Source organism: Dendropsophus ebraccatus, chromosome 13, assembly GCF_027789765.1.
Source record: "Dendropsophus ebraccatus isolate aDenEbr1 chromosome 13, aDenEbr1.pat, whole genome shotgun sequence".
In the NCBI taxonomy this organism is placed as follows: domain Eukaryota; kingdom Metazoa; phylum Chordata; class Amphibia; order Anura; family Hylidae; genus Dendropsophus; species Dendropsophus ebraccatus.
This window is the reverse complement of record NC_091466.1, coordinates 3,951,890-3,978,988: the sequence shown is the minus strand read 5'-3', so window position 1 is coordinate 3,978,988 and position 27,099 is coordinate 3,951,890. Positions and strand designations below refer to the sequence as shown.

The 27,099-nt window shown below is 51.5% G+C and overlaps 1 protein-coding gene across 1 annotated transcript; it reads right to left on the bottom strand.

Annotated features, from left to right (window-relative positions):
* Positions 1–896: 896 nt before the first annotated feature.
* Positions 897–26,996, bottom strand: MRPL9 (mitochondrial ribosomal protein L9). Its single transcript, XM_069949779.1, has 7 exons — positions 26,878–26,996; positions 26,593–26,752; positions 25,218–25,342; positions 24,388–24,441; positions 10,981–11,082; positions 8,942–9,025; positions 897–1,649 (listed from the first exon to the last, which is right to left on the bottom strand). The coding sequence occupies exons 1-7, from the start codon at positions 26,977–26,979 to the stop codon at positions 999–1,001; spliced, it is 1,278 nt and encodes a 425-aa protein (XP_069805880.1). The 5' UTR covers positions 26,980–26,996; the 3' UTR covers positions 897–998.
* Between the last annotated feature and the right edge of the window lie 103 nt (positions 26,997–27,099).

Below are 27,099 nucleotides of genomic sequence, written 5' to 3'. Positions count from 1 at the left end.
CCTGACCTCTCTACAGATCTGCAGAACATCGCTCTGTCCTCTCTACCTCCTGATACATAGTGATATATCCTGCAGATTATTACACCCGACCTCTCTACAGAACATTGCTCTGTCCTCTCTACCTCCAGATACATAGTGATATATCCTGCAGATTATTACACCCCTGACCTCTCTACAGAACATCGCTCTGTCCTCTCTACCTCCAGATACATAGTGATATATCCTGCAGATTATTACACCCCTGACCTCTCTACAGAACATCGCTCTGTCCTCTCTACCTCGAGATACATAGTGATATATCCTGCAGATTATTACACCCGTCCTCTCTACAGATCTGCAGAACATCGCTCTGTCCTCTCCTCATGATACATAGTGATATATCCTGCAGACTATTACCCCCTGACCTCCAGTGTTACTATGTGGCCCTCAGTCTGTAGTAAATCCCATTAGCAGCTGTTTATTGACTATTAATATGGTGGTCTCTATGGATGAGCTGTCAGGGTACCATCTGCGTCCTGTCCCCGGCAGCAGCATGGCAGAGAAGGAGTTAACACCCCCCCCCCCTTCCCTCCGGCTGTGATGTGGGTGAGGGGCTTACAGCGAGACTCTCACACTCTCACCCTCCCCCTCTCAGGATCTGCTGCCCTGGAGGGCCAAACATTGTGTCACAGACAATAGAGAGAATGGCGGCAGTAGCGGCAGGTGTCGGGCAGTATGAAGGGCGCCCCCTGCTGCTCCGCCTCTATACACACAGAATGCTGAAGTTATTCCGAGCTGCCGCCGTATAAAAGCCCCCCGCCGTGTGGAAACATATCTACACATCCGAAGCCAAGAGCACCGGGCCCGACCTCATCCAATCAGACACCAGCACCTCATCACATGACCGCAAGCTTAGCCAACATGGAGAGCATTTTATTACAGAAGGAAAAGAGCGTGAATGCTGACATGTCCCCAAACACGAAGCCAATGATGGAAGCACAGCGCCCCCTGCAGTGCGCTCATTCTGATGTAGATTTGGGGGCACCGCCGCCCTCTGGTGGGGATCCTGATGCAACGCCGCCCTCTGGTGGGGATCCTGATGCAACGCCGCCCTCTGGTGGGGATAGTGAGGTAACACCGCCCTCTGGTGGGGATCCTGATGTGACGTCGCCCTCTGGTGGGGATCCTGATGCAACGCCGCCCTCTGGTGGGGATAGTGAGGTAACGCCGCCCTCTGGTGGGGATAGTGAGGTAACGCCGCCCTCTGGTGGGGATCCTGATGTGACGCCGCCCTCTGGTGGGGATTGTGACAGGATGCCGCCCTCTGGTGGGGATTGTGACAGGATGCCGCCCTCTGGTGGGGATTGTGACAGGATGCCGCCCTCTGGTGGGGATTGTGACAGGATGCCGCCCTCTGGTGGGGATTGTGACAGGATGCCGCCCTCTGGTGGGGATTGTGACAGGATGCCGCCCTCTGGTGGGGATTGTGACAGGATGCCGCCCTCTGGTGGGGATTGTGACGCGATGCCGCCCCCTGGTGGTGACCCAAAGGTAACACCGCCCTCCATAGACTTGCTTTGCTTCGATAACCAGTGCTTGTAGCGTTTTGTTTTTGGTCTCATAAAATGGACGACATCCATCGGCATCCGGACTTTATCAATGCCGTTCACCTGCAGGGTAGGAGGAAAACAATCAGTATGTTACAAAGAGACCCCGATGTTCCCTCACCCCCCCCCCCCCCCCCCAACGTCCCCTCACAAACACCACAGAGCCCCCCAATGTCCCCTCACACACCACAGAGAGCCCCCCAATGTCCCCTCACACACCACACAGAGCCCCCCAATGTCCCCTTACACACCACAGAGCCCCCCAATGTCCCCTCACACACCACAGAGAGCCCCCCAATGTCCCCTCACATACCACACACAGAGCCCCCCAATGTCCCCTCACATACCACACACAGAGCCCCCCAATGTCCCCTCACATACCACACACAGAGCCCCCCAATGTCCCCTCACACACCACACACAGAGCCCCCCAATGTCCCCTCACACACCACACAGAGCCCCCCAATGTCCCCTCACACACCACAGAGAGCCCCCCAATGTCCCCTCACACACACCACAGAGAGCCCCCCAATGTCCCCTCACACACCACAGAGAGCCCCCCAATGTCCCCTCACACACCACACAGAGAGCCCCCCAATGTCCCCTCACACACCACACAGAGAGCCCCAATGTCCCCTCACACACCACACAGAGAGCCCCCCAATGTCCCCTTACACACCACAGAGCCCCCCAATGTCCCCTCACACACACCACACAGAGCCCCCCAATGTCCCCTCACACACCACACAGAGAGCCCCCCAATGTCCCCTCACACACCACAGAGAGCCCCCCAATGTCCCCTCACACACCACAGAGAGCCCCCCAATGTCCCCTCACACACCACAGAGCCCCCCAATGTCCCCTCACACACCACAGAGCCCCCCAATGTCCCCTCACACACCACAGAGAGCCCCCCAATGTCCCCTCACACACCACAGAGCCCCCCAATGTCCCCTCACACACCACAGAGCCCCCAATGTCCCCTCACACACCAGAGAGCCCCCCCCCTCCCCTCCCGCCACACACCAGAGACAGGGCTGGCTTCAGCACCCGGCTTACCTGGGCAAGTACCGGGGCCCACAGCATCCCTAGGGGCCCAGTCCCGCCAGGGCTGCTTTCTTTCCTCACTGAGACTGGCTGGTAGATAGGGAACATTCCTCTCCCTGCCCGGCCGGCCAGCATCTCCTCCTCAGCCCGATCTGCAATCCCTGCACCTTTATGCCCTAGGGCCGACCTGATGCCGGGAGGGCCGACCTGATGCCGGGAGGGCCGACCTGATGCCGGGAGGGCGGAGCAGCAGCTCAGCTCCTGGGCCAGGAGATAGTGAGTGCACAAAGGGGAGGGGGGGGGGGGGGTCAGTGATTTGTGGGGTGTTTAGAGACCAAGTGACTCTTCAATTGCTGCAAAACTCCAACTCCAGTCATGCACTGCTAGCAGGACATGCTGGGACATGCTGTTGGGAAACAGTGACAGTGGGACAGTTTTTTAGTGCAGTCTTCTCCAACATGTGACTCTCCAGTTGCTGCAAAACTACAATGGGGGGGAAGGGGGCAGTGGCACAGATTATTGGGGGGAGTGGCACAGATTATTGGGGGGGAGCAGTGGCACAGATTATTGGGGGGGAAAGGGGGGGTGGCACAGATTATTGTGGGGAGGAGAGCAGTGGCACAGATTATTGGGGGGGAGAGCAGTGGCACAGATTATTGGGGGGGAGAGCAGTGGCACAGATTATTGGGGGGAGGAGAGCAGTGACACAGATTATTGGGGGGAGGAGAGCAGTGGCACAGATTATTGGGGGGAGAGCAGTGGCACAGATTATTGGGGGCAGTGGCACAGATTGTTGGGGGGAGCAGTGGCACAGATTATTGGGGGAGGAGAGCAGTGGCACAGATTATTGGGGGGGAGAGAGCAGTGGCACAGATTATTGGGGGGGGAGCAGTGGCACAGATTATTGGGGGGGGGAAGAAGGCACAGATTATTGGGGGGGAGAGCAGTGGCACAGATTATTGGGGGAGAGAACAGTGGCACAGATTATTGGGGGGGAGGAAGGCGGCACAGATTATTGGGGGGGAGAGCAGTGGCACAGATTATTGGGGGGAGCAGTGGCACAGATTATTGGGGGGAGCAGTGGCACAGATTATTGGGGGGAGCAGTGGCACAGATTATTGGGGGGAGCAGTGGCACAGATTATTGGGGGGAGCAGTGGCACAGATTATTGGGGGGAGCAGTGGCACAGATTATTGGGGGGAGGAGAGCAGTGGCACAGATTATTGGGGGGAGGAGAGCAGTGGCACAGATTATTGGGGGGAGGAGAGCAGTGGCACAGATTATTGGGGGGAGAGCAGTGGCACAGATTATTGGGGGGAGTGGCACAGATTACTGGGGGGGAGTGGCACAGATTATTGGGGGGGAGTGGCACAGATTATTGGGGGGGAGCAGTGGCACAGATTATTGGGGGGAGCAGTGGCACAGATTATTCGGGGGGGAGAAGAGCAGTGGCACAGATTATTGGGGGGAGGAGAGCAGTGGCACAGATTATTGGGGGGGGAGAGCAGTGGCACAGATTATTGGGGGGGGAGCAGTGGCACAGATTATTGGGGGGGAGCAGTGGCACAGATTATTGGGGGGAGCAGTGGCACAGATTATTGGGGGGCAGTGGCACAGATTATTGGGGGGAGTGGCACAGATTATTGGGGGGAGCAGTGGCACAGATTATTGGGGGGGAGCAGTGGCACAGATTATTGGGGGGGAGCAGTGGCACAGATTATTGGGGGGGAGCAGTGGCACAGATTATTGGGGGGGAGCAGTGGCACAGATTATTGGGGGGAGGAGAGCAGTGGCACAGATTATTGGGGGGGGGAGAGCAGTGGCACAGATTATTGGGGGGGGGAGAGCAGTGGCACAGATTATTGGGGGGAGGAGAGCAGTGACACAGATTATTGGGGGGAGGAGAGCAGTGGCACAGATTATTGGGGGGAGGAGAGCAGTGACACAGATTATTGGGGGGAGGAGAGCAGTGGCACAGATTATTGGGGGGAGGAGAGCAGTGGAACAGATTATTGGGGGGAGAGCAGTGGCACAGATTATTGGGGGGAGGAGAGCAGTGACACAGATTATTGGGGGGAGGAGAGCAGTGGCACAGATTATTGGGGCAGTGGCACAGATTGTTGGGGGGAGCTGTGGCACAGATTATTGGGGGGAGGAGAGCAGTGGCACAGATTATTGGGGGGGAGAGCAGTGGCACAGATTATTGGGGGGGGAGCAGTGGCACAGATTATTGGGGGGGGGAGAAGGCACAGATTATTGGGGGGGAGAGCAGTGGCACAGATTATTGGGGGGGGAGCAGTGGCACAGATTATTGGGGGGAGCAGTGGCACAGATTATTGGGGGGAGCAGTGGCACAGATTATTGGGGGGCAGTGGCACAGATTATTGGGGGGAGTGGCACAGATTATTGGGGGGAGTGGCACAGATTATTGGGGGGAGCAGTGGCACAGATTATTGGGGGGGAGCAGTGGCACAGATTATTGGGGGGGAGCAGTGGCACAGATTATTGGGGGGGAGCAGTGGCACAGATTATTGGGGGGGAGCAGTGGCACAGATTATTGGGGGGAGGAGAGCAGTGGCACAGATTATTGGGGGGGGGGGGAGAGCAGTGGCACAGATTATTGGGGGGAGGAGAGCAGTGACACAGATTATTGGGGGGAGGAGAGCAGTGGCACAGATTATTGGGGGGAGGAGAGCAGTGACACAGATTATTGGGGGGAGGAGAGCAGTGGCACAGATTATTGGGGGGAGGAGAGCAGTGGAACAGATTATTGGGGGGAGAGCAGTGGCACAGATTATTGGGGGGAGGAGAGCAGTGGCACAGATTATTGGGGGGAGGAGAGCAGTGACACAGATTATTGGGGGGAGGAGAGCAGTGGCACAGATTATTGGGGCAGTGGCACAGATTGTTGGGGGGAGCAGTGGCACAGATTATTGGGGGGAGGAGAGCAGTGGCACAGATTATTGGGGGGGGAGAGCAGTGGCACAGATTATTGGGGGGGGAGCAGTGGCACAGATTATTGGGGGGGGGAGAAGGCACAGATTATTGGGGGGGAGAGCAGTGGCACAGATTATTGGGGGAGAGAACAGTGGCACAGATTATTGGGGGGGGGAGCAGTGGCACAGATTATTGGGGGGGGGGGGGAGAAGGCACAGATTATTGGGGGGGAGAGCAGTGGCACAGATTATTGGGGGGAGGAGAGCAGTGGCACAGATTATTGGGGGAGAGAACAGTGGCACAGATTATTGGGGGGGGAGAGCAGTGGCACAGATTATTGGGGGGAGAGCAGTGGCACAGATTATTGGGGGAGGAGAGCAGTGGCACAGATTATTGGGGGGGAGAGCAGTGGCACAGATTATTGGGGGGGAGAGCAGTGGCACAGATTATTGGGGGGAGCAGTGGCACAGATTATTGGGGGGAGCAGTGGCACAGATTATTGAGGGGGGAGAGCAGTGGCACAGATTATTGGGGGGGGGAAAGGGGGGGTGGCACAGATTATTGGGGGGAAGAGAGCAGTGGCACAGATTATTGGGGGGAGGAGAGCAGTGGCACAGATTATTGGGGGGAGGAGAGCAGTGGCACAGATTATTGGGGGGAGGAGAGCAGTGGCACAGATTATTGGGGGGAGAGCAGTGGCACAGATTATTGGGGGGAGTGGCACAGATTATTGGGGGGAGGAGAGCAGTGGCACAGATTATTGGGGGGAGGAGAGCAGTGGCACAGATGATTGGGGGGGAAAGCAGTGGCACAGATTATTGGGGGGAGGAGAGCAGTGGCACAGATTATTGGGGGGGGAGCAGTGGCACAGATTATTGGGGGGAGAGCAGTGGAACAGATTATTGGGGGGCAGTGGCACAGATTATTGGGGGGAGCAGTGGCACAGATTATTGGGGGGGAAAGGGGGGTGGCACAGATTATTGGGGGGGAGAGCAGTGGCACAGATTATTGGGGGGAGGAGAGCAGTGGCACAGATTATTGGGGGGGGAGCAGTGGCACAGATTATTGGGGGGAGAGCAGTGGAACAGATTATTGGGGGGCAGTGGCACAGATTATTGGGGGGAGCAGTGGCACAGATTATTGGGGGGGAAAGGGGGGTGGCACAGATTATTGGGGGGGAGAGCAGTGGCACAGATTATTGGGGGGAGGAGAGCAGTGGCACAGATTATTGGGGGGGAGAGCAGTGGCACAGATTATTGGGGAGGGGGAGAGCAGTGGCACAGATTATTGGGGAGGGGGAGAGCAGTGGCACAGATTATTGGGGGGGGAGTGGCACAGATTATTGGGGGGGAGAGCAGTGGCACAGATTATTGGGGGGAGAGCAGTGGCACAGATTATTGGGGAGGGAGAGCAGTGGCACAGATTATTGGGGGGGGAGGAGAGCAGTGGCACAGATTATTGGGGGGGGAGTGGCACAGATTATTGGGGGGGAGTGGCACAGATTATTGGGGGGGAGTGGCACAGATTATTGGGGGGGAGTGGCACAGATTATTGGGGGGGAGTGGCACAGATTATTGGGGGGGAGTGGCACAGATTATTGGGGGGGGGAGTGGCACAGATTATTGGGGGGGGGGGGAGTGGCTCAGTTCATAAGGGCAAAGTTCTTTGTGCACAATGAGAGGCCTTACTACAGACTGAAGCCCAAAGGGCTCACCTACAGATGAGGGGCACAAAGGAGGCCTAACTACTGATATGCGCACTAAGAGGGGGCCCAGCTACAGATAGAGGTAAAGAGAGGGGGGGCCCAGCTACAGAGAGGGGGCAGCTACAGATAGAGGTAAAGAGAGGGGGGGGCCCAGGTACAGATAGGGGTAAAGAGAGGGGGCACAACTACAGATAGGGGTAAAGAGAGGGGGGGGGGGCACAGCTATAGATGACTACAGATGGCATCCTAACCACAGAATAAGGCTTCAAGAAAGTAAATAACTTTAAAGGCACAAAGAGGGTCCTATTACAGTGCGGAGCTTGTATAGAGGAAGGTGCTGATGTGCCTAAAATAGTTGTGTGGCAGAGGGGGGCATCTATAAGGGGGCTACACAAAGAGGGGGGCATCTATAAGGGGGCTACACAGAGGGGGGCATCTATAAGGGGGCTACACAGAGGGGGGCATCTATAAGGGGGCTACACAGAGAGGGGGGCATCTATAAGGGGGCTACACAGAGGGGGGGCATCTATAAGGGGGCTACACAGAGGGGGGGCATCTATGGGGGGGCATCTATAAGGGGGCTACACAGAGAGGGGGGCATCTATAAGGGGGCTACACAGAGGGGGGGCATCTATAAGGGGGCTACACAGAGAGGGGGGCATCTATAAGGGGGCTACACAGAGGGGGGGCATCTATAAGGGGGCTACACAGAGGGGAACCAACTGTTTTACTGTCTACACCTGAGTGGTCCAAAAAGGGGCCTGCTGAGGATGTGTCGTCCAAGGGCCCACAAAACCCTGGAGACAGACCTGCACAGAGAGCCCCCCCAATATCTCCTCTCACACCACAGAGAGCCCCCCAATGTCCCCTCACACACCACAGAGAGCCCCCCAATGTCCCCTCACACACCAGAGAGCCCCCCAATGTCCCCTCAAACACCACAGAGAGCCCCCCAATGTCCCCTCACACACCAGAGAGACCCCCCAATGTCCCCTCACACACACCACACACAGAGCCCCCCAATGTCCCCTCACACACCACAGAGAGCCCCCCAATGTCCCCTCACACACCACACACAGAGCCCCCCAATGTCCCCTCACACACACCACACAGAGCCCCCCAATGTCCCCTCACACACCACAGAGCCCCCCAATGTCCCCTCACACACCACACAGAGCCCCCCAATGTCCCCTCACACACCACAGAGAGCCCCCCAATGTCCCCTCACACACCACACAGAGCCCCCCAATGTCCCCTCACACACCACAGAGAGCCCCCCAATGTCCCCTCACACACCACACAGAGCCCCCCAATGTCCCCTCACACACCACACAGAGCCCCCCAATGTCCCCTCACACACCACACAGAGAGCCCCCCAATGTCCCCTCACACACCACAGAGAGCCCCCCAATGTCCCCTCACACACCACACAGAGAGCCCCCCAATGTCCCCTCACACACCACACAGAGCCCCTTAATGTCCCCTCACACACCACACAGAGCCCCCCAATGTCCCCTCACACACCACACAGAGAGCCCCCCAATGTCCCCTCACACACCACACAGAGCCCCCCAGTTAGACTACTCCTAACAAGAAGGAGAAAACAATGGAGGAGACGTTGCCTCTAATCCCATCACACAGCTCAGCTCCAGAGCACCGAACTCACCGTCACCTCACACCAGTATTCACCAAACCGGGTGATCGGCTCATCGGGGATCCTCACAGCGTCCGCAGGGGCCACAACCCCCAACTGCAGAGAGAAGAGACTACATATATAATATATATATATCATCCATATCCATCACCTCCCCCCAACTGCAGAAAGAAGAGACTACACATATATACATATCATCCATATCCATCACCTCCCCCCCAACTGCAGGGAGGAGAGACTACACATATATACATATCATCCATATCCATCACCTCCCCCCCAACTGCAGGGAGGAGAGACTACACATATATACATATCATCCATATCCATCACCTCCCCCCAACTGCAGGGAGGAGACTACACATATATACATATCATCCATATCCATCACCTCCCCCCCAACTGCAGGGAGGAGAGACTACACATATATACATATCATCCATATCCATCACCTCCCCCCCAACTGCAGGGAGGAGAGACTACACATATATACATATCATCCATATCCATCACCTCCCAACTGCAGAGAGAAGAGACTACACATATATACATATCATCCATATCCATCACCTCCCCCCCCAACTGCAGAGAGGAGAGACTACACATATATACATATCATCCATATCCATCACCTCCCCCCCCAACTGCAGAGAGGAGAGACTACACATATATACATATCATCCATATCCATCACCTCCCCCCCCAACTGCAGAAAGAAGAGAATACATATATATACATATAATCCATATCCATCACCTCCCCCCCCCCAACTGCAGAAAGAAGAGAATACATATATATATACATATCATCCATATCCATCACCTCCCCCCCCCCAACTGCAGAAAGAAGAGAATACACATATATACATATCATCCATATCCATCACCTCCCAACTGCAGAGAGGAGAGACTACACATATCATCCATATCCATCACCTCCCCCCAACTGCAGAGAGGAGAGACTACACATATATAAATATCATCCATATCCATCACCTCCCCCCCCAACTGCAGAGAGAAGAGACTACATATATAATATACATATAATCCATATCCATCACCTCCCCCCAACTGCAGAAAGAAGAGACTACACATATATACATATCATCCATATCCATCACCTCCCCCCAACTGCAGAAAGAAGAGACTACACATATATACATATCATCCATATCCATCACCTCCCCCCCAACTGCAGGGAGGAGAGACTACACATATATACATATCATCCATATCCATCACCTCCCCCCCAACTGCAGGGAGGAGAGACTACACATATATACATATCATCCATATCCATCACCTCCCCCCCAACTGCAGGGAGGAGAGACTACACATATATACATATCATCCATATCCATCACCTCCCAACTGCAGAGAGAAGAGACTACACATATATACATATCATCCATATCCATCACCTCCCCCCCCAACTGCAGAAAGAAGAGAATACATATATATATACATATCATCCATATCCATCACCTCCCCCCCCCAACTGCAGGGAGGAGAGACTACACATATATACATATCATCCATATCCATCACCTCCCAACTGCAGAGAGAAGAGACTACATATATAATATATATATATCATCCATATCCATCACCTCCCCCCAACTGCAGAAAGAAGAGACTACACATATATACATATCATCCATATCCATCACCTCCCAACTGCAGAGAGGAGAGACTACACATATATACATATCATCCATATCCATCACCTCCCCCCCAACTGCAGGGAGGAGAGACTACACATATATACATATAATCCATATCCATCACCTCCCCCCAACTACAGAGAGGAGAGACTACACATATATACATATCATCCATATCCATCACCTCCCCCCCAACTGCAGGGAGGAGAGACTACACATATATACATATCATCCATATCCATCACCTCCCCCCCAACTGCAGAGGAGAGACTACACATATATACATATCATCCATATCCATCACCTCCCCCTGGTGCCTCCTGACATCACTCCTCATACACACAGTCAGTATCACTCAGCAGCCGCCATGTTTCCGCTATTTCCTTACGTTCTTCAGCAGGCTTCGGGCCACTATCTCCCGGCTCAGCCGCCATTTTACATTAGTCTTCATTTCCACCTGGAGGCGCGATCTCTGCAGATAACTCACCGTCTGGGGAAGAAGCAGAGATGTCAGAACAGGGGCAGCGCCTGGCATAACCCGGCAACCGACGGGCAGCGCCTGGCATAACCCGGCAACCGACGGGCAGCGCCTGGCATAACCCAACGGGCCAAAAGCCGCCCCACAGCGCCCGCCACAAGCCAGCGGATAGTGGGTGGTGTGTGTTATCACGGCTGGGGCATGTCAGGGTCTCTGGCAGCACGGAGCCTGCTCTGCTGAGGTGCATTGTGGGGCGGCACATTTATATGTCATATTGTCACATGACCCGACATTATAATAGTCACATCGTTATCCCCTTAAGGACAGAGACAAATTTTATGAATATGACCAGTGTCACTTTATTCATTAACCCCTTCAAGACCAAGCCTATTTGCACCTAAAAGACCAGGCTCATTTTTCAAAATCTGACCTGTCTCACTTTATGCGCTTATAGCTCAGTGATGCTTTAACGTATGCTAGCGATTCTGAGATTGTTTTTTCGTCACATATGGCACTTTATATTAGTGGCAAAATTTGGTCACTACTTTGTGTGTTTTTTGTGAAAAACATCAAAATATCATGAAAAATTAAAAAAATTTGCATTTTATGAACTTTGAAATTCTCTGCTTCTAAAAAAAGAAAAGTTGTATTACATAAATTAGTTACTAAGTCACATTACCAATATGTCCTCTTTATTCTGGCTTCATTTCATAAACATATTTTACTTTTTTAGGGTGTTACGGGGGTTAGAAATGTATCAGCAAATTACCACATTTTCGTGAAAGTTTCCAAAACTGATTTTTTTTTTTAGGGACCAGTTCTTATTTTAAGTTGATTTAGGAGGTTTGTATACTGGAAACCCCCATAAGTGACCCCATTTTGGAAACTAGACACCTTAAAGAATTAATCTAGGGGTATAATGAGCATTTTAACCCTACAGGGGCTGGAGGAAAGTATTCACCATTAGGCCGTAAAAAAATGAAAAAAAAATTTCCAATAATATATACGTTTAGATTAAAGTTTCTCATTTTCAAAAGGAACATGAGAGAAAAAGCACCCCAAAATTTGTAACACGGGTTCTCTTGAGTACTACGGTACCCCATATGTGGGCGTAAACCACTGCATGGGCACACAGCGGGGCTCAGAAGGGAAGGAGCGCCAATTAGCTTTTCCATTGCAGATTTTGCTGAAGAAGTTTCCGAGCGCCAGGTGCGTTTGCAGTGCCCCTGTAGTGTCAGCAGAGAGAAAAAAAACCATAAGTCACCCCATTTTGGAAAGTGCACCCCTCAAAGAATTCATCTTGGGGTAGGATGAGCAATTTGACCCCACAGGTGTTAGAGGAAAGTATTCAAAATTAGACAGTAAAAATGAAAAACTCGAATTTTTCCAATAATATGTTCGTTTAGTTTGAAATTTCTCAATTTCACGAGGAACAAGAGAAAAAAAGTACCCCAAAATTTGTAACGCAGGTTCTCCTGAGTAAAAAGGTACCTCATATGTCGGTATAAACAACTGTATGGGCACACAGGAGGGCTCAGAAGGGAAGGAGCGCCAATTAGCTTTTTCAATGCAGATTTTGCTGAAGAAGTTTCTGAGCGCCAGGTGGGTTTGCAGTGCCCCTGTAGTGCCAGCGGAGTAAAATCTCGCCATAAGTCACCCCATTTTGGAAAGTGCACCCCTCAAAGAATTCATCTTGGTGTGTGGTGAGCATTTTGACCCCACAGGTATTAGAGGAAAGTATTCAAAAGTAGACAGTAAAAATGAAAAACTCGAATTTTTCCAATAATATGTTCCTTTAGTTTGAAATTTCTTAATTTCACAAGGAACAGGAGAGAAAATTCACCCCAAAATCTGTAACGCAGGTTCTCCTGAGTACAACGGTACCACATATGTGGGCATAAACCACTGCATGGGCACACAGCCGGGCTCAGAAGGGAAGGAGCGCCAATTAGCATTTTCTCTGCAGATTTTTCTGAAGAAGGTTCTGAGCGCCAGGAGCGTTTGTAGTGCCCCTGTAGTGTCATCAGAATAGACCCCCCCCCCCCAAAAGTCACCCCATTTCGGAAAGTACACCCCTCAAAGAATTCATCTTGGGGTAGGATGAGCATTTTGGCCCCACAGGTATTAAGAGGAAAGTATTCAAAATTGGCCAGTAAAAATGAAAAACTTGATTTTTTCCAATAATATGTTGGTTTAGTTTGAAATTTCTAAATTTCACAAGGAACAGGAGAAAAAATTAACCCCAAAATCTGTAACGCAGGTTCCCCCTGAGTACAACGGTACCCCATATGTGGGTATAAACCACTGTATGGGCACACAGCAGGGCTCAGAAGGGAAGGAGCGCCAATTTACAGGAGCAAAACCGCAGCTAGTAATGGTTATTAGAATAGCGCAGTTACTAAAATACAATAAAAAAAATTAGATTACAGGTAATGGTGGGTGGTTACGGACAGTCTGGGGTGGTTCCGGGTAATCTAGAGGTGGTTACGGATAATCTGGGGTGGTTACGGGCAACGTGCGGTGGTTACGGGCAATCTGGGGGGGGTTAGGGGTAATTTGGGAGTAAACTGCAATTATTACTATAATAAAAAGTGTGTTTTATTTTTTTGTATGTTTGTCACTTTTTGTACTTTATACATTCATTTTCACTGTATTACTATAATTACTGTAATATTTTCTATCACAGTAATCATAGTTCAGTGACAGAGACCAAATTGGTCTCTGTCACTTTAAATTTTCAGAGCTTGGCTGGTTGTGGAGCGCATGCGCACTTCATAACCAGCCAGGACACGGAAGAGGAAGGAGCTCTGTGGATCCGGTGAGTATATGGGGAAGGGGGGGGGGGGTGACTAGGGGACGGGGGTGACAGGGGGGGTGGGGGGCGACTTGGGGGGTGGGGGGACATCACTTTTTATCCCCTGTCACCAATCATTCATGGTGACAGGGGATAAAAATTGCCGGCGGCACATGGCACAAGCGATCAGCGGTATATAGTATATACCGCTGATCGCTTGTACCGGGACCCCACAGGGGGGGGTCCCGATGACTGCCCCATGCTCTCCGCTACCTCCGGTGGCGGAGAGCATGGGGCTTTCATTCATTTTTCTTTTTTGATCACTGTGAACAGACATTAGTCTGTTCACAGTGATCGCGGCGGCCATCTTGGATCCGATGGCCGCCGCGGGAGGGGGGGGGGGTTAGTGACTGGGGCACTAGGGGCTGATCTGGGGTCTGATTTTTACTTATTTCATCTCCCCCCACCGTGGATTCACGGTGGGGGGAGATGAAATACAGCGGCGGCACCGGCCCATTAGTGACCGCCGTTTCGGCGGTCACTAAGGGGTTGATGGGGGTCAGCTGCGGAATCGCAGCTGATCCTCATTATCTCCGGTGCTGTACACAGATGAGAGCGGGATCGCTGTCCCTGCAGCGATCCCGTTCTCATCACAAAGCCCCTGTCAGTCAGGAACGTATATGTACATTCCTACTGCACGGGGCATGTGCAATAGGAACGTATATATACAGATGGCTGACGTGAAGGGGTTAATAACTTCGGGATGCTTTTACCTATCCGGCTGATTCTGAGACTGTTTTCTCGTGACATATTGTACTTTACATTTCTGGTAAAATGGAGTCGATACTCATAACAAATCTTTATAAAAAACACCAAAATAACGTGAAAAATTGTGAAAAAATGCATTTTTCAAACTTTGAAACCTTTCTGCTTATACAGAAAGTGGTTATACCACATAAATTATATATTAAATAGCATTAGCAACATGTCTACTTTATGTTGGCGGCATTTATTAAACGATCTTTCATTTTTTTTAGACAATAGAAAGCTTAAAACATTAGCAGCAATTTTCCAAATTTTCTGTAAAATTTCAAAATCAGATATTTTTAGGGACCTGTTCAGGTTTAAAGTGTATTTGAGGGGCCTGTATGTTAGAAAGCCCCACAAAGCACCCCATTTCAGAAACTGCACCCCCCACACTCTGCAAAAGCATATCCAGAAAGTGTTTAACCCTTTAGGGGAGTCACAGAAATAAAAGCTAAGTGTGTAAGAAATTTGAAAATTTTTATTTTCTGTGCAGAGATTTTATTGTAATCCAATATCTTTCATAATGATAAACCTATTAGCAGAGAAATGCACCCCAATAATTATTGCCCCGTTTCTGCAGTTTATAGAAATACCCCATATGTGGCCCTATTGCGCTATTTGACGCAACCACAAGCCTCAGATACAAAGGAGCGCCTAGTGAATTTCAACGCCTCCGTTACATTTGGTCATTTCTGACTGTACCACTTCAGGTTGGCAGAGGCTCTGGGGTGCCAAAACCTAAAAAACACCCCTAAAGGGACACCATTTAGAAAACTGCACCCCTCAAGGAATGTAACAAGGGGTGCGGTGAGCATCTGGACCCCACAGGTGCTTCACAGATTTTCAGAACAATGTGGTGTAAAAAAGGAAAAATTCTATTTTTTACACTAAAATGTTGTTCTAGCCTTCAATTTTCATTTTTACAAGGGGATAAAAGAAAAAAAAAAATAACACCAAACATGTAGCGCAGTTTCTCCCGAGTACAGAAATACCCCACATGAGGACATAAAGTGCCAAGGGGGCGCAGGACGAGCCTCCAAAGGGAAGGAGCGCCAATTGGCTTTTGCAAGCTGGATTTTACTGGAATGGATTTCAAGGGCCATGTCGCATTTACAGAGCCCTCGTGCTGCCAAAACACTGGAAACCCCCCACAAGTGACTCCATTCTGGAAACTAAACCCCTCAAGGAATCTAACAAGGGCGGCAGTGAGCATATGGACCCCACTGGTGACGGGCACAAATGTGGAACAATGTGACGTGAAAGGGAAAAATTTCATTTTTTCACTTTCACGGCACAAATGTGCCCGTCATCAAGGCGTCCATATCCTCACTGCACCCCTTGTTAGATTCCTTGAGGGGTGCAGTTTCCAGAATGGGGTCACTTGTGGGGGGTTTTCACTGTCTTGGAAGCACGATGGCTCTGTAAATGCGACATGGCGTTCATCATCTATTCTAACCAAATCCAGCCTCCAAAATCCAAATGGTGCTCCTTCCCTTCGGAGGCTTGCCCTGCGCCCACATGGCGCTTTATGTCCACATGTGGGGTATTTACGGACTCAGGGGGAATTGCTCTACACATTGTGTTTTTTTTCTCTTTTAAGCCCTTCTGAAAATGAAAAATTTAAGGCTAAACCAACATTATAGTGTAAAAAATGTAATATTTCATTTTCACGCCACATTGTTCCACATTTGTGTCCGTCACCAGTGGGGTCCATATGCTCACTACACCCTTTGTTACATTCCTTGAGGGGTGCAGTTTCCATAATGGGGTCACTTGTGGGGGGGGGGGGGGGGTTCAACTGTCTTGACAACACAGGGGCCTTTTAAATGCAACATGGCCCCTCGAAATCCATTCCAGCCAAATCCAGCCTCAAAAAGCCAAATGGCGCTCCTTCCCTTCGGAGGCTTAACCTGCACCCGCATGGCGCTTTATGTCCACATGTGGGGTATTTACGTACTCAGCGGAAATTGCTCTACACATTTAGTGTTTTTTTTATCTTTTAACCCCTTGTGAAAATGAAAAAAATCATGACAAGATCAATGATTTAGTGTAAAAATTTAACATTTTTTACACTAAATGTTGGTCTAGCCTTGATTTTTTCCTTTTCCACAAGGGGTTAAAAAAGAAAGTGAACACAAAACGTGTAGGGTAATTTCCCCTGAGTACGAAAATACCCCACATGTGGGCATAATGTGCCATATGGGCACAGGGCAAGCCACCAAAGGGACAGAGCATCATTTAGAGGCTGGAATGGAGGATGGAGGCCATGTCGCAATTACAAAGCTCCTGTGCTGCCAGGACAGTAGAAACCCCCACAAGTGACCCCATTATGGAAACTACACCCCATAAGGAATCCAACAAGGGGTACAGTGAGCATATGGACCCCACTGGTGACGGGCACATAAGTGGAATATGTGCCATGAAAATAAAAAATACAATTGTTTCATTTTCACGGCCCAAATGTGGCCGTCACCAGGGGGCCATATCCCCACTGCCCCCCTTGTTAGATTCCTTATGGGGTGTAGTTTCCAGAATGGGGTCACTTGTGGGGGGTTTCTACTGTCCTGGCCGCACAGAGGCTTTGTAATTGCATCATGGCCTCCTCTAATGGGAATGGCGGCCATACCTACTTAGCTGGGGAAAAGGGACAATTCTAATTTATTTGGGGGTATTAGGCCAATTATTAGTTTATAAGGTTGGAAATGACAGGTGTCCATCAAACTCAACCTGTGTTGATCCAGAGGAAGGCAAAAAACCCTCGTGAGGCAGACGACAGTAGCCTCATCACAGGGGAAAAATTCCTTCCCGACTCCATAATGGCGATCAGAATAATCCCTGGACCAACGTGACCCCTGAAATAGGAATAAGGGACAGAATTTAGATAATGTAGAACCCCAGTGACGTATGGTGCGCCTTGGAGCGATCCAGTATGCCGAGGCCGGGGGGATCAGGACAGGTGTCACACTGGAAAATGTTGTCCTTCCTGATCCCCCTGTTACGCCACACTCTGCACTTCTTCTGGGGTCTCCAGCTTTCCCGTGTGGGGGACGTCACCTGGAAAATGTTGTCCTGGTGCGATCCGGGGTCCTTCATATCCAGAAGCGCTGGGTCCGCTCCATGGCTGCTAAATATTAGGGCTCTATTACTACTTCTGATATGTTCGGATCGTGCCGCAAGCTACAGTAGCTCGGGCAGCGAGGGACCAGAAGAGGGGCTGCTGGTATAAAAGTTATCCCCGTACGGGTAGTGGTAACCTTTATCCAGCAGTGGGAAGATCAGTTCCCGGACGATCTCCCCACTAACTCCGAGGATGGGGGGGGCATCTGGGGGCTGGATTTGGGTGTCCTTTCCTTCATACACTCTAAGGGTACCTGCACACTGTGGAATGGCGAAGGATAACCCTTTGTGCATTCCGCAGCTGCCACCCGCCGGCTGACTGATGGAGGCGCACGTCTCCACACGTGTCATAGACTCCATTCTATGCACGGGCGGATTCTGCCCTCTGTCCAATGTGTTCATTCTTTGGACGGACGACGGAATCCGCCTGTGCATAGAATGGAGTCTATGACACGGGTGGAGACACGCGCCTCCATCAGTCCGCCGGCGGGTGCCAGCTGCGGAATGCACAAAGGGTTATCCTTCGCCATTCTGCAGTGTGCACGTACCCTAAATCTGTAAGTGTACCCAGAGGTACTCTCACAGAGTGTGTAGAATTTCACGCCATACCGTCATCTCTTATTGGGACGGTACTGGTGGAAAAGACGTGTCTGGGGGGCAGCGTACGCTACGCTACCCCCAGACACATCACTGGATGATGAGGATGAATGGAGGAAAGAAGGACCCCCCCATTCATCCTCACTGGCTGCTTCGGTGTCGGAGGCAATAATAGCGTATGCGTCCGACGCCGAAAACACCTTGGGGGCCATCTTTATACGGGGATTAGTATATGGGGTATGTAAATGTGTAGTGGTGTAGTGTAAAACTTTATTCCGTGTAGTGTAGTGTTTTTTATGTGTTTTTTTGACAGTAAGAAAAAATATCCCTTTGCCAAGAAAGGATCTGCTGAAAAATGGCGCACTTATGTGCGGCACTTATCAGCAGCCAGTGGCGGTAGGATATGGGGGGAAAAACGCCCCTACGCCAAAAAGGAGGAGTTGCTGATCAGCGGAGCACTAACGGGCGATGCTGATCAGCACTCAGCGGCGTTAGGGCGCAAAAAAAGTAAAAAAAAAAATATATATCTTTTTAACCCAAAGCAACTGATCAGTGAATGATATTCACTGATCAGCCGCTAGGTGGCGGTAGAGCGACGCTGCCGGAGATTACCGAGACTCGCCCATTACGAAGATTTCCGACGCTGGACGACTGAACCCGGAAGTGACCCGAAGAAGACGCGAGGACGGCACGGACCGCAGATCTTCGCTCCGGACGCCCAGATCATGTGAGTATGGTACACCTGCACCACACACACCTGTTCTGCACCCCTCAGCTACCTAGCTGAGGGGTGCAGAATCCGACAAAACTGTTTTTTTACAGTGTGATCGCCATGATGGGCCGGCCGATACTGGCCGGCCTATCACGGCGATCGTGGGGGTGGCATCGGCGCCATCTTTGGTGGGGACACTAATGGCGATTGGTGCTGTCTCGGACAGCACCAATCGCCATTGCTTTCCGGGTCACCGATGACCCGGAAAGCTGTTTTCAGCTGCTATATGCTGATCTGTATAGATCAGCATATAGCAGCGATCGTCGGCACGGGAGGGGTTAATCACCCCCCGTGCCGACAAGCAGAGATGGCCTGCTATACATTATAGCAGGCCATCTTCCCCGACCGCTGTGTGTGAACACACAGCGATCGGGGAAACATCGGGCGTAAGTATACGCCCGTTTGCGTTAAAGCCCACCCTGCGGGGGCGTATACTTACGCCTGATGTCGTTAAGGGGTTAATAAGGTGGAAGACAGACAGACAAGAGTCCATCAAGTACAACCTCTAACCCCACCGTGCTGATCCAGAGGAGGCAGAACCCCCATGAGGCAGGTGACAACTGCCCCAACACAGGGAGAATCCTTCCCCATCCCCCCAGAACCTGTAATAATAGTTAGAGAAGCATCCGGCCCTCCCCTGTACTTATATAATAAATCAGCCATGACAGCTTCATGTGGCGGAGAGATCCAGAGTCTCACTGCTCTTACAGTAAAGAATATAGAGCACTCCATAGTCTCACTGCTATTACAGTAAAGAAAATAGAAAGTTCCATAGTCTCACTGCTCTTACAGTAAAGAATATAGAGTGCTCCATAGTCTCACTGCTCTTACAGTAAAGAATATAGAGTGCTCCAGGGATGTTTATATCACTGTGAAGCCAGCAGACAACGGGGGGCCATATAGTCATAGATTATATACACATACATATGGGAAGCCAGCAGACATATGGGGGGGGGGGTATAGTCATAGATTATATACACATACATATGGGAAGCCAGCAGACATATGGGGGGGGGGGGGGTATAGTCATAGATTATATACACATACATATGGGAAGCCAGCAGACATATGGGGGGGGGGGTATAGTCATAGATTATATACACATACATATGGGAAGCCAGCAGACATATGGGGGAGGGTCATATAGTCATAGATTATATACACATACATATGGGAAGCCAGCAGACATATGGGGGGGGGCATATAGTCATAGATTATATACATATACATATGGGGGGGGGCATATAGTCATAGATTATATACACATACATATGGGAAGCCAGCAGACATATGGGGGGGGGGTCATATAGTCATAGATTACATACACATACATATGGGAAGCCAGCAGACATATGGGGGGGGGCATATAGTCATAGATTATATACACATACATATGGGAAGCCAGCAGACATATGGGGGGGGGGGGGGGGGGAAATAGTCATAGATTATATACACATACATATGGGAAGCCAGCAGACATATGGGGGGGGGGGTCATATAGTCATAGATTATATACACATACATATGGGAAGCCAGCAGACATATGGGGGGGGGGGTCATATATTCATAGATTATATACACAAACATATGGGAAGCCAGCAGACATATGGGGGGGGGGGTCATATAGTCATAGATTATATACACATACATACGGGAAGCCAGCAGACATATAGGGGGGGGGTCATATAGTCATAGATTATATACACATACATATGGGAAGCCAGCAGACATATGGGGGGGGGGGGGGTCATATAGTCATAGATTATATACACATACATATGGGAAGCCAGCAGACATATGGGGGGGGGGTATAGTCATAGATTATATACACATACATATGGGAAGCCAGCAGACATATGGGAGGGGGGGGCATATAGTCATAGATTATATACACATACATATGGGAAGCCAGCAGACATATGGGGGAGGGGCATATAGTCATAGATTATATACACATACATATGGGAAGCCAGCAGACATATAGGGGGGGGGGGTCATATAGGCATAGATTATATACACATACATATGGGAAGCCAGCAGACATATGGGGGGGGGGTATAGTCATAGATTATATACACATACATATGGGAAGCCAGCAGACATATGGGGGAGGGGGGGCATATAGTCATAGATTATATACACATACATATGGGAAGCCAGCAGACATATGGGGGGGGGTCATATAGTCATAGATTATATACACATACATATGGGAAGCCAGCAGACATATGGGGGGGGGGGGTCATATAGTCATAGATTATATACACATACATACGGGAAGCCAGCAGACATATGGGGGGGGGGTATAGTCATAGATTATATACACATACATACGGGAAGCCAGCAGACATATAGGGGGGGGGTCATATAGTCATAGATTATATACACATACATATGGGAAGCCAGCAGACATATGGGGGGGGGGGGGGGGGAATAGTCATAGATTATATACACATACATACGGGAAGCCAGCAGACATATAGGGGGGGGTCATATAGTCATAGATTATATACACATACATATGGGAAGCCAGCAGACATATGGGGGGGGGGGGTATAGTCATAGATTATATACACATACATATGGGAAGCCAGCAGACATATGGTGGGGGGTATAGTCATAGATTATATACACATACATATGGGAAGTTACAGAAAGAACCCACATATCAATAAGCGTCTAAAATTAAGTCATTGCTGCAGCAGGGAACAGAAAGATTTTTTTCCAGGCGTTTTGCAGAAAAATTATTGGTGGAAAATCCAAAAAGACCGTATTGGTATTGGCTACCCAAACTGCATGCAGAGATGGAGCGCCCACCTGGTAAAGGATCAGCTACGGAGCCACTGGCCTAATACCTGGACTGGGTCCTTGGCCCATTACTCCAACAAGTATCATCACGTGACACAAAAGAACTACGACACATTGGGGACAAGTTTCATTGGAATGAGGGGTGGTCACTAGCAAGCATGGACGTCGAAAGCCCGTACACCCTCATCCCTCAGGATACGGGTGTGCAGGCGATTAGATGGAGACTGCAGAAGATGGGCACAGTGGATCCTGATTTTGCTGATTATGTTTGCTAACTGCTGGGCTTTGTGCTCCGCCATAACACCTTCCGGTTGGCTGACCAATGTTATGGTCAGTGGGCTGCTATGGCGAGGGGATGCCGGTAGCCCCAACTTTTGCCAATTTGTTTTTGGTGGCGTTGGAGGATGATGTCACCATAACAGCACAAAGTGGGTTTTTTAAGCTATATTGATGATATTGTGCGGTCAGGTGATGAGTCCCAGAAGTTCATCCAATACATGAACAACAACAAATACGGCTGCATTTTACCTCCCATGATGGAGAGGACCAGGTGGACTTGGGAAATAGTAGCAGGAGAATTGGAGAGGCTTTCGGAAGCCAACATCTACTAACATGCTCTTAAATTCTGCAAGCTACCACCCAGTGCATGTAGAAAGCGCCGCGCTCTACGGTCAATTCGTGCGACTAGACGTATCAACAGTAACAATGAGAATTTGAAGCGCAGGCTCTTGGGCTGAGTGGTCGCCTGCAGGAACGGCGGTATCCACAGCTACTTATCCGTCAGCCGTTAGACAGGGCACGTAGTCTGGACCGCAGCACATTGAAAAAACCGCATGGAGAGTCCAAGAGGTTCATGTTCACATTTGCACACGGTCACATGAACAACATGATCAAATCAGCTATTATTATATAGCAGGTGACGTAGCATTTAGAGAACGGACAGTAAATAGGCCAATAATTGCGTTCCGTCATACCAAAAACCTTTGAGATGAAAGGCGGATTGTGTAGAAAATAGGAAGATGTGGTCAGGAAGTAAGAGAATTAAAAGGCCATTTTAAATGCGGACGTTGTAGTTATTGTGCCCATCTAGTGCCATTAGGTGGTACCAACTGGAAAATACAGCAGTTTATTACCCGCAGGACAGCTACTGTGGTCTCTGCTATCATGTGTACGTGTGGCATGTACTGCATTGGGAGGACAATACGTCCCATGTATGTCCGTTTCTCAGTCCGTTCTATTCGCACAGGGAGAGGTTGCCCTAAGCTAACTGACCGTACGCGTAGCATCCACAATGGCAATATTTCAGAAATGAGGTTTTTGGGTTTACTGCACTTAAGTAGTTCACCAGCAGGGGGAGACAGACAGGTCCTAATGTTAGAGAAGGAAACCGATCTAACACTAAGAGGGTTAACCGGGCGGTCCTCCATCCATGGTACCTGCTGCTGGTCACATACTTCAGTCAGTAACACTGCGTATAGGAATGATTACTGTATATACCTTACCGTGGAGTAAATACATTTTATTGTTATTAACATCTTTGTATATTATTCACCTGGGTGAATGTGTATATAAGGGGGAGGGATATGCTTTGATACTGAGGCTGTGACATATCTTACTGCTCTTACAGTGAAGAATAAAGAGAGTTCCATAGTCTCACTGCTCTTACAGTAAAGAATATAGAGTGCTCCATAGTCTCACTGCTCTTACAGTAAAAAATATAGAGCTCTATATTTTTTACTGTAAGAACAGTGACGCTATGGAGCTCCATAGCGTCACTGTTCTTACAGTAAAGAATATACAGAGCTCCATAGTGTCACTGCTCTTACAATAAAGAATAGAGCGCTCCATAGTGTCACTGCTCTTACAATAAAGAATATAGAGAGCTCCATAGTGTCACTGCTGTTACAGTAAAGAATATACAGAGCTCCATAGTCTCCCTGCTGTTACAGTAAAGAATATGCAGAGCTTCATAGTCTCACTGCTTTTACAGTAAAGAATATGCAGAGCTTCATAGTCTCACTGCTGTTACAGTAAAGAACATACAGAGCTCCAGTCTCCCTGCTGTTACAGTAAAGAACATACAAAGCTCCATAGTGTCACTGTTCTTACAGTAAAAAATATACAGAGCTCCATAGTGTCACTGCTCTTACAATAAAGAATAGAGCGCTCCATAGTGTCACTGCTCTTACAATAAAGAATAGAGAGCTCCATAGTGTCACTGCTGTTACAGTAAAGAATATACAGAGCTCCATAGTCTCCCTGCTGTTACAGTAAAGAATATGCAGAGCTTCATAGTCTCACTGCTGTTACAGTAAAGAATATGCAGAGCTTCATAGTCTCACTGCTGTTACAGTAAAGAATATACAGAGCTCCACAGTCTCCCTGCTGTTACAGTCTATATACATGTGTTACTCCTCCTCACCATCTCTCCTGTCCAGGTCTGTTTTCTGCCCCCGAGCTCCCCGGCCTGCTGCATCTACAAGAGATAACTGTCATTATACGCCGTATACTCCAACTGTAACCACATAACCCTGTATATCCCCACCGTCCCCGCCCCCCATACACCCACAACCGTACCTCAACCCTGGAACACATCAACCTTCCCCCATTTACCTCTTCCTCATGACTCCTCCCCATTATCCTGCCTCTCCCTATGTCATCCCCCCAGCCCCTCCCCTGTCATCCCCATGGCTCCTCTCCCAATCTGTCACCTCACATGACTCCTCCCCCAACCCCCTTCATTATCCCTAATGACCCTTCCCTGTTACCCTGCCATTACCATCATTCTCATTGCTCCTCTGCCAGCCGCACCCCATCACCCCCATGGCTCCCCCCGGTCAATCGAATGGCTCCTCCCCAGCCCCTCTACTGTCATTCTCACGGCTCCTCCCCAGCCCCGCCCCTGTAATCCCCACAGCTCCTTCCTCTATCCTCCCATGGCTCCTCCCCCTGTCCTCCCATGGCTCCTCCCTCAGCCCCTACCCTGTCATCCCCATGGCTCCTCCCCCAGCCTCTGTCACCTCACATGACTCCTCCCCCGGTCCTTTCCCTGTCCTCCTCGAGCTCCTCCCTCAGTTCCTATCACTTCACATGACTCCTCCCCCCATCCCCTCTCTTAGTCATCCTCATGGCTCCTCCCCCAGCCCCTCCCCTGTCATCCCCAGCTTCTTCCATGTCCTCCCCACAGCTCCTCCCCCAGTGATCTTAACTGCTCCTCCCACAGCTCCGCCCCAAACCCTCCCCACCCCTCACCCGTCTCTCCTCCTGGAAGGCGGCCTTGTTCTCGGGGGAGTTGTACACCGCCAGTCCCTGTGCCAGCAGTCTGTTTCTCCCCAAACTCTTCTCCACCATGACGGTATCCCCGCGGCTGCCGAGCCCTGAGGAGAAACAAGATGTCACTTACCCCTGCTGCCCCTATCGGGGGGAGTCTGTAGCCCAGATGCCCCGCGGGCCCCCGTGCCTACAGAGGGGACGCCCCGCCCCGCGGCCCCCGTGCCTACAGAGGGGACGCCCCGCCCCAACCCGCGGCCCCCGTGCCCACAGAGGGGACGCCCCGCCCCACCCCGCAGCCCCCGTGCCCACAGAGGAGACCCCGCAGCCCCCGTGCCTACAGAGGAGACCCCACGGCCCCTGTGCCTACAGAGGACGCCCCACAGACCCCGTGCCCACAGAGGGGACGCCCCACAGACCCCGTGCCTACAGAGGAGACCCCACGGCCCCTGTGCCTACAGAGGGGACGCCCCGCAGACCCCGTGCCTACAGAGGACGCCCCACAGACCCCGTGCCCACAGAGGAGACGCCCCACAGACCCCGTGCCTACAGAGGAGACCCCGCGGCCCCCGTGCCCACAGAGGAGACCCCGCGGCCCCCGTGCCCATAGAAGAGACCCCGCGGCCCCCGAGCCCATAGAGGAGACCCCGCGGCCCCCGTGCCCATAGAGGAGACCCCGCAGCCCCTGTGCCTACAGAGGAGACCCCGCGGCCCCCGTGCCCATAGAAGAGACCCCGCGGCCCCCGTGCCCATAGAGGAGACCCCGCGGCCCCCGTGCCCATAGAGGAGACCCCGCGGCCCCCGTGCCTACAGAGGGGACGCCCCGCGGACCCCGCGCCTACAGAGGAGACCCCGCGGCCCCCGTGCCCACAGAGGTGACCCCGCGGCCCCCGTGCATACAGAGGGAACGCCCCGCGGACCCCGCGCCTACAGAGGAGACCCCGCGGCCCCTGTGCCTATAGAGGAGACCCCCGCGGCCCCTGTGCCTATAGAGGAGACCCCCGCGGCCCCTGTGCCTACAGAGGAGACCCCGCGGCCACCGTGCCTATAGAGGAGACCCCCGTGCCTACAGAGGAGACCCCGCGGCCCCCGTGCCTATAGAGGAGACCCCGCGGCCCCCGTGCCTACAGAGGAGACCCCCGCGGCCCCTGTGCCTATAGAGGAGACCCCGCGGCCCCCGTGCCTATAGAGGAGACCCCCGCGGCCCCTGTGCCTATAGAGGAGACCCCCGCGGCCCCTGTGCCTATAGAGGAGACCCCCGCGGCCCCTGTGCCTATAGAGGAGACCCCCGCGGCCCCTGTGCCTATAGAGGAGACCCCGCGGCCCCCGCGCCTATAGAGGAGACCCCCGGCCTTACGGTGCACGTTCTGGGTGAGGATCAGCTCCATCTTCTCCTTGGCCCCGTGCTTGGTGTCCTCCAGCACCCGGTAGATGCGGTGCCGGCGGGGGTGCAGGTACGGCTCCTCACCCTCCGGGGCCAGCGGGACCTTCCACCATCTCTCCACCACCACCGTGCCCTGGAAGCACAGCAACCAATCACATCACTGCTTACACTGCTGGGGAGGGATACAAGCTGCATTCTGATTGGCTGAGGGGACACCTCATACACATAGGGCGGTTCGCACACCCCAATCACACTCACCCGGATCTGGGTGACGCACGGTGACCCGCTGCACAGGAGGCGGCTGCACGCCCTCAGCATCCCGGACACCCGACCGTACACTCCGACATCCAAGGGCAACATGTGCGAAGCTGCGGCCAATCAGCGAGGGAACACAGCATCACATGACCGGTGGGAGCTCTCTAGTCAGCAAAACGATTAGAAGAGAGAGTGCTGTATACAAGAATAATACAAGGAAATGTC